At 35.5% G+C, this 8,649-nt stretch overlaps 1 protein-coding gene across 4 annotated transcripts; it reads left to right on the top strand.

Annotated features, from left to right (window-relative positions):
- Positions 1 to 412: 412 nt before the first annotated feature.
- On the top strand, positions 413 to 6,545 carry LOC115996618 (OVARIAN TUMOR DOMAIN-containing deubiquitinating enzyme 11). 4 transcript variants are annotated; one of them, XM_031235938.1, is made up of 10 exons: positions 413 to 560; positions 802 to 995; positions 1,653 to 1,726; positions 2,240 to 2,294; positions 2,460 to 2,534; positions 4,345 to 4,418; positions 4,510 to 4,558; positions 4,802 to 4,886; positions 5,982 to 6,038; positions 6,158 to 6,545. In XM_031235938.1, the coding sequence occupies exons 2-10, from the start codon at positions 807 to 809 to the stop codon at positions 6,199 to 6,201; spliced, it is 702 nt and encodes a 233-aa protein (XP_031091798.1). In that variant the 5' UTR covers positions 413 to 560; positions 802 to 806; the 3' UTR covers positions 6,202 to 6,545. The 4 variants fall into 4 exon arrangements, with proteins under 4 accessions (XP_031091798.1, XP_031091796.1, XP_031091797.1 ...); XM_031235936.1 differs by having other exon boundaries at positions 414 to 560; positions 761 to 995; XM_031235937.1 differs by having other exon boundaries at positions 439 to 645; positions 761 to 995.
- Positions 6,546 to 8,649: the final 2,104 nt, after the last annotated feature.

Consider the following 8,649-nt stretch of genomic DNA (forward strand, 5'->3'; position numbering starts at 1 on the left):
TGTGGAAGGGCTGTGGTGATTTGGTCTAGTGAACACTGATCTGGGTGAAGGCACAGGGGAGGGGCAGCGTGAGAGGTTGATTTTTGGGGTTTACTTAAAAATTTTGGGTTGACTTAAAAAGAAGATCCACATAAGCTAATTACCCGTGCCATGTCATCATAGTAACCTGGTAACCTGTAAAAAATGCAAGATGAAAAAAATTAATGGTTTGTGTATCGAAATGGATGTTATGAAAGTTCAAGGTGCAGCATAGCATTAATAATCCAATATAGTTGATGGTACGGAATGACACTTTAGCCAATTTAAAATTAGCATAGCATTAATCTACTTTCTAATTTTCTAGAATTGTACTAATAAAAAAGTTATAGATCACACGCTTACAAACCACTCTTCACCCACTTTTGACCAGAGGGCCTGTCTCTAAAAAAAATATCTGCTTCACACGTTTTGTCTTAGTAAATGGTGATGTTGTTTGTTTACCAAACTGCCTTCATCTCATTCTGCTGTGGAAGCTATACAAAAGTTTAGTCCAATTCAAAGCTTACCCCTTCCTCTTCTTGGTATGTATATTTGTCTTCCTCTCTTTTCTTGAAATCAAATCCAAATGTTCATTTAGTAATCTCAATCTTCTTATCTGAACAAAGGGTACTTTCTATTCCTTCAAGATTTCAAGTAAATCATTGATTGGTATTTAGTTTTTGGCATATTATGTTGTTCAATTAGTTGAATTTTCTCTTTTGGTATATTTTATGTCAAGTAGGTATTGTTGCTGTGTTCGTGATTGATTTGATTTCTGCTTAGATTTTATGATGAATGAACACTATGGGAATTCAAGGGCAAGCTCCTCAAGCTCGATTTCCAGTGCTAGTTTGAATAGCAATTCATTGGGTACGGAGGATGATCATACTATTGCTAAGATATTAGCTGAGGAGGAAAATGCTTTGCAGCACATGGGCAAGCTTGGAAAGAGGCTTTCTCATCTAGACTCAATTCCGGTATGTATGAGTAAATTACAGATAATGGGGGTGGTAAAAAGCTTTTTCATTTGCTGAAGTAATGTGATCTGTTAAAAAGGAAAGCAATTAGGTTTTTCTATCTAGATCTTATGCATCATTGAGGTTTATTTTATATAGGAGTTTAGGTATAGGATAATAGAACTTGTCTGTCTAGATGTATAGAAATAGCCAATGTTGCAGAAGGTGCTAGACGGTAGTCGGGTGCTGAGGAGGCGCCTAGGGTCTAGGCGGCCAAGTAATTATTAAAAAAAGAAAAAGAAAAGGCAGTAGGCTGTGAGCTGTTAAACTGTTATAATCTTCCAAACTAGTTAACTACATATATTAGACTGTTAGTTGAGTACCTGGCTGGAGGAATATGGAAGAGGAGCAACCGAGAATGTGATGATGTACAAGTGAGGGAATTAAAGAAAAAACCACTCGGTTGAGTTGGGCGTTGACTTGGCCAAGTTGGTGATGAGGGCGCCTAGTTGGCCAGCCGACTGAAAGCTGCCTGGGGTTGAAATCCCCTCGGCTTAGGGGCGCCTAGTGCCTAGGCTGATTTTTACAACATTGCAAATAGGAATTAAATTATAAAACTGTTGAATGCACACTTGGATTGTCATTCTTTCTAAGGGCTTATGTTCTAAATATTGGCAGCACACCCCAAGGGTAATTGGAGAGATACCTGATACAAATGATGCCACATTAGACCACTCAAGGCTCTCTGGCAGGTAACCCATTACTTTGATTGTTCTCATAGTTTTTCAAGTTTAGACTTGTCCAAACATCATTTTTGTCTGATAAGCCAGTAGCTGGAAAATAGTTATTGGGTTTCCTGTTGACCCCACCATCGAATTTATACTTTTATTTTAATATGCGGTGACCGGTTTTTACAAATGAGTTTCTAATGTGGTGGGCATTCTTTCAAATTTCATGGGGTTATGGCTCTGAAAAAGAGGGTTAGAGGATCAACATTGTCTTGGAGTTTGGTCTTTTCGTTGGAAGTGATCTTGCCAAAATATTTCCCCAATTTGCAATCATCTGTCCTAATATTTTTGTAGTGTTGTATTCTTCTCTTCTTCATAATGGATTATTTTAAATGCATCCTTTATAGAAAATAAATAGTTCTAGCATCCATAGGCAACTTAGTACTTGTTTTCTCTTTGTATCATCTATAGTACTTCTAAGACGGTGTTTCTTGCAACACTTTAAAAACACTTCACACATCTTTAGTGAACTCTCAGGTTGGCAACATATGGTCTTACTGAAATTCAAATTCAGGGAGATGGGAATTGCCAGGTTAGTCTCCTTTAACTTAGTCTTTCAGCCTTATTTCATTAGTCAATTACGTGTGCCCTTTGTTGTCTTATGGGTTTGTAATAACTTAATGAATTTTCTCTCTGCTCAGTGCTCACCATGCCTTTATCACTGTTTAATATATTTACAACTGACCTCATTTGGCAGTTCCGAGCCCTTTCAGATCAGCTTTATAGAAATCAAGATTACCACAAGTATGTAAGAAAGCAGGTTGTCAAACAGGTATGATTACATTAACTTTTATGAGTTACTTCTCAGCTCTATCTTTCGGCAATTATTGACTCGATATTTCATGCAGAGGTCCCGTATGCTTTCTTAGGTTTCTGTATCGTATTTCTACAGTTCTATATGTTATTGCTTCCATTGTTTATTTTGCTTTGTGAAGCATATTGGGGGTTCAATGCGCCATTTGTGTGAAATGTCATCAGTAGACCATAGCATGCTCAATAACTGTATATATATAATATACCATAAGCTACAGGATCATCAAAAAATTGATGTAAGATCTCGAAACGTCAGAGGGGTTTCTTTTTTGGGTTAAATATTCTTCTTTGAGGACCAAAGGGGCTTGTTATAAAATACAAGAGAGAGGGACTAGACCTGATTGCCAAAATTATTATACAAGGCCAAGGAAAATCGTAACAAGTAACAACTATGCTAGTGTCCATTTCAATTTCTAATACATGAACTTCAATCCAATTGAGATGGGGAAAACCCTTTGGGTTGAATGAGATGTCATAGAGAAGAAATTTCTGTGAAGTCAAGAGGCAAAAGTAGCAAGGAAATACTTTGTTCCTTAAAGGGACTTCTTGATTACTTTCTTGAGCAAATTGGTGGTTCCTTATCCGATGAACTAGTAAGACTAGGTGGAAATGTTGGAAGGTCCTACCATCCTAGACCTGGCAATTTTTTACACTATCCGTTAACAAGACACAAAATTGGACATGAAAATAATAGGTTAATGTTTAGCCTTAACGTGTCCCGGGTCATTAATGGATTGACCAGTTAAGAACCCATTAAAATTTGTGTCTTAATGGGTTGGAAAGGTATACACTACACCCAAAATCTTCATACTATATACACCTTTTTGAGTTATGACTAGTGTTGACAATGACAGACATTAATATTATATATTATATACTCCGTATATAAGAAGTTAAAAATTGCAGAAATTGATAAAATTGTAGAAAACTTGATGTCTTAAGTCTTAACATAAATAAAGAACCATAAACTAAATAGATAATTAGATATTAAATGTTTAACCCTCTTCTTCAACCCCATCATAATCATCTTCTTCTTTGTCATCAAGTGGAACATATCTTTCTTCCTCTTCTCCTTTAGATTCCTCAACCTCAAAATTAAACAATGGCTCTTCTTCTTCTTCTTCTTCTCCTCCTCCTCCTCCTCCTCCTCATCCTCATCCTCATCCTCATAAATAGTAATTGAAGTTCTAGGTTTTGGATGAATAGTAATGGTACTAGTTCATGCAAAAAAAAAAAAAAAAAAAAAAAAAAAAAAAAAGAAGCAGGGGCACAGAAAATGACTCTGATACCGTGTTGAAGAAGAAGAGATTTTTATTATTTCAAAGCTTAAACCCTCAATACAAACACTAGTATAATATATAGAGAGAAAATAGGGAGTAGAAAAACACGGATAAATAGATAATAAATGAAAGACTGCTCAAGGAGAAAGACTGTTGCTGGGAATTCTAAAAGACAATTGAAAACACAAACAATAATTCTGAACAGATTGAAATTTGGCTATCCTGCTCCTCATCATCACAGCTTTTAATTTGCTTAATTTACATAAATTTACTAAATGGGCTAAATACCATACCAACGTTTATAGCTTATGCATTATAAGTAGAGCATATGTATTAGAAGCAAAACATATACTCCGTATATTATAAGCTTCCACCATTATCCTAGACGCTTCTCTATACATGAACATCCACATTTTGATAACGAGCAGAATTGTGTTTTCTCTGTTGCTATTTTTTCATCTGGGGCCTTAGCTTCTAAATTCTTTTCAGCTAAAACATTACAGAAAGCTATATGAAGGTTACGTTCCAATGAAGTATAAAAGCTACTTGAAGAAGATGAAGAGGTTAAAAATACATTTTTCAAGCATTATTGTTCTTTAGTGACAAAAATGGTCACACCTCACTCATCACTAACATAGCTTTAATACCTATCAGAACAGGGGAATGGGGAGATCATGTTACTCTCCAAGCTGCAGCAGATCGAGTAAGTTTATTTTGTTTTCATTTCCATTGTAATGTTTTCTTTCTCGCTTTAACTAAGTGCCTCGTCACACTCTGATTTCCGGCCTTTCCCTTGAAGCTTGCATGTTTTAGCTAATTTTTCAAAGTTGCTGTTAGTGCCCCTTCTATTGTGTTGGACTTATAAGTCTCCTCTTCTTATTAGAGAATGGACTTCTAGATTGTCACTCAGTACAACCCTTTGATTATTCTTAGCGACTATTTGCAGTTTGGAGCTAAAATATGTTTAGTAACTTCCTTTCGAGACACCTGTTACATTGAGATCCTTCCCAAGGACACCCAACCTTCTAAAGGTATGTAGCAAATTTTCAATTTGTTCCTTTAACCTTCTGAAATGGGAAAAATCTATCTTATTAATTTTTATTTTTAAAAAAAAAAAACATGTTTAATTCTGACTGACTTCTATATTTTTCAGGTTATGAAAATGATTTTGTTTTCTGAATATAAATGAAAATATAAATATAAGATTAATTAAAGAGTGAAATAAGATATATTGCAAAATCCACATTGCTAAAAAGTGTTTAGTATGTACCATGGATCCCCCATGTTTATTTAGTGAATCACCAAATATGCAGGACATTGCAGAAAGGATCCCACGAAAACCGGTCATATATTAGCTTGCCTCCCTGTTTATTTTGACTAAAACAGATACCAAAGGTCTATTCTTGGATTGAGATATATGTAGTTAGTGGATTTAGAAAGCAATTGAAAATGAGGCAGGTTAACTGGGCAATGAAGATATGGAACTTGTCCAAATTTCATAAATAACTATAGCAGATTTAATAAGGACAGTGTTCTATAAAGACTATAGCTAGTAGAACCCGTAACCTGGCTCTGATACCACTTGTTAGGATCAAGCGCTTACCACTACGCCAAAAGCTATAGCCAATAGCGAAGGCACAACTTTATTTCCTTATAGACCGCCATCTCATTTTCGAGACACTGGGTGCTGGACTTGGCCTTTTAAGCCTTTTACCGGCTTCTACCCAACAATCCCCCAGCCAGACTTGGCATTTACTGGCCTCCGCCCAACAAACTAGGTTCGAAAAACAAGTGACTTAGGGGAATCACTACCTGGTGGTAGTTAAGGTGTAACAATTAAAATATTATTCTCAATGTAAGGGGAAAATGCATTGAGCTTGATCCAAGAAGACAGCAGGGTGGCAGATATAAAAATGCAGCTATAGCTATACTCATATGCGAAACATATTTGCTGCAAAAATATAGCTACCATTTGATTTTCATACTCGTGATAATGTAGGGACATATCTCTATGTCAACCACTCCAGTTTTCAATAATCCTGAGAAAATCTTATCACTATGTATCAGTCATAGCTCTTGTTTTTCTGCCTTCAACATTCTGATTTATAAGCTCCTTTTAAGTGTAGAATTCTGGCTGAGCTTTTGGAGCGAGGTACACTACAATTCATTATATGAAACTGGAGGTAGCTAAATCCTTCTACGATCTAATTAACTTTCGTATTTAACGCTTGTTTCTCGGGCTTTATAATGATGGTTTTTCCAGTTTTGGTCTGATATTATTTTTCTCCACGATATGCAACAGAGGTTCAAACCAGAATCCAGCGAAAGAAGCATTGGCTTTTTTAGAGCAGCCAGAGTGTAGCTGTTGAGTCTAATATATATGTGGTTTTCGACGATTTATTTACTTTGAGGAAGCAATGGGTTGTAGTGATTATACCATAAAATGCCTTGTATATAATACTACAGAACAATAACAAATAGCTAACAGCCCCCCCTCATAGCTACAGACTTGGCTGAGAAAAACTAGTGCAAAAAATGTTCATTTGCAGATTCTTGAAAGCCACTTTCATCTTCTGTTCCTTTGGGTACAAAATTGTGTCATATATTCATTTATATTTTAGTGGAGAGGTTATGCAGAAATGAATGCATGCGTACATACATATATGTATGTATGTATGTATGATTGATTCTAAAGGAGATTCAAGATCTTATGATTTGCACTATATAACAAGAGATTGTGATGTAGAACAAGGGAAACGATGTCAACAAGTGATTAAGAGAAAAGCTTTTAAGAATTAAATTAATTCATAAACTTTCTAATTGTATTTAAAATTGCTACTTTTGGATACAAAAGTCTTTAAATAGAAAATTAGGATAATTGAAGAGTTGTAAATATTAAAAGTATGCGTGAAAAATGTAAAATAAACATAATGGGGATTGAAAAATATTAATAATATTTAAAGCTAATATGAATTTTCAATAAAAGTAGTCACCAAATTTCACGTCTCTTAAACTTTATACATGCGTTCATTTTTATTTATTTTTTATTGCCTCAATTCATGTGTACCAAAAGAACTTTTCAATGTATTCAATGACACTTTGAAGCAATTCTAGTGCGGATGAAACAAATGTTGATGATAGTCAGGTGGTAGAAATCTACTCATCAAAAATTTTCTCATTTTCCTTCATTTTAGCATGCTTGTCATCGGGGGCTCGGCATGTCTAGATAGTGTTCTACTTCAAAGCACCAGTCCAAAAAGGTTTTTGTGTCCAAATAGCCATTAAAAGTTGGTAGCTCCAATTTCAGATGGTATTGGAGATGCTATCGATTTTTGCCCACATGCTTTGTCAACGGACTTTAATCATTGATAATGCTCGGAGTTGCACTATTACCTTCTAATTGAAGGTTTATGTTTGCGAGAATGTTACGGATTTCTTAAAAATTGCTATTAATATTCTCTCGATATGTTTGAAAAGATGTCTGAAAGTTCGTTCCACAATCACAGTTTATGGATAGGTTGTTACCCTCGCCATTGATACCTCCATGTGCCATATTGAGTCATGACAAGTGGATAGGACTACGCCACTATCTCGGTTGTGGTCTAGGAATTTGGCTTTGATACTAACTATTGAGATTAATCAAGAACAAGAAAGAATAACAATGACAGAAAAGTAAAGAAGACACGATTTACGTGGTTTGACAATGTGCCTACATCCACATGAGTAAAACTATTCTTTTATTAATTGTAATGATAATACCACACATAGAGATACAACCAATGTATTTATAGGCGTCTACCCTTGTACTATGGGCTCGACCCAATCTGCTCCACTCCTAATATTCCTTATATTATATGAGACAAACTCATATTCCTTATATGAGACAAATTCGTATTCCTTATATGAGACAAACTCAACAAATCTCCACCTTAATGAATATGACCTTTAGGAGAAAAGACATATCGCACATATACCACCCCCGTATACCCATGGGTTGGATAACCATTCTCATCTAACATCTGGAAACACCCAACAAGTCAAAACAATGTTTGAACTTGTCACTAGTAACTGCCTTTGTATACATGTCTGTCGCATTCTCACTTGCATGAATTTTCTTCAACAAAATCTCATCAGAAGCAACTAACTTTCAAACCTTATGAAACCTTACATCAATATGCTTAGTCCTGGCATGATATACTTGATTTTAGCCAAAAAAAAAAAAAATATGGCACTCTAGCTGTCATAGTGTAATTGAACTCCACCTTACTCAATACCTAATTCCTTAATCTAACCTAAAAGCCACAAAACCTCTTTAGCTGTCTCAGTTACAACTATGTATTCTGCTTCAGTTGTAGACAAAGCTACAACTAATGATCTCCAACAAACAAAACCATCTCCAAGAGTAAATACATACCCTGTTGTAGAACGTCTTGTTATCAAAGTCACCAGCATAATCAGAATCATATCCACATATCCCAGAGTACAGACTCACTCTGTTGACTCCCAAATACAATACCATGCCCCATAGTGCCCCTTAAGTATCGAAGAATTCCCTTGCCTCACAATGTTGTTTTCCAAGTTTAGACATGTACTTACTAACTTGGCTAACAATATGAGCCAAATCAGGTAGAATACAAACAATCGCATACATTTAGCAGCCAACTGCACTGGCATAAGGAATCCTTGCCATATTTTCAATCTCACTAACTGTTTGAGGACACAGACAAAATGAGAGTTTAAAATGATTAGCCAGTTGCATACTAACCAGTTTAGACTTACTCATTCTAAGCCTGT

Source organism: Ipomoea triloba, chromosome 11, assembly GCF_003576645.1.
Source record: "Ipomoea triloba cultivar NCNSP0323 chromosome 11, ASM357664v1".
Classification (NCBI taxonomy): domain Eukaryota; kingdom Viridiplantae; phylum Streptophyta; class Magnoliopsida; order Solanales; family Convolvulaceae; genus Ipomoea; species Ipomoea triloba.

Bases quoted from the DNA above. Each gene is read 5' to 3' on its own strand.
- LOC115996618 (XM_031235938.1), top strand. From the start codon at position 807: ATGATGAATGAACACTATGGGAATTCAAGGGCAAGCTCCTCAAGCTCG. The intron at 2,535-4,344 runs GTATGATTACAT...AATTCTTTTCAG, and splicing joins GAAAGCAGGTTGTCAAACAG to CTAAAACATTACAGAAAGCT. The intron at 4,419-4,509 runs GTTAAAAATACA...AATACCTATCAG, and splicing joins TACTTGAAGAAGATGAAGAG to AACAGGGGAATGGGGAGATC.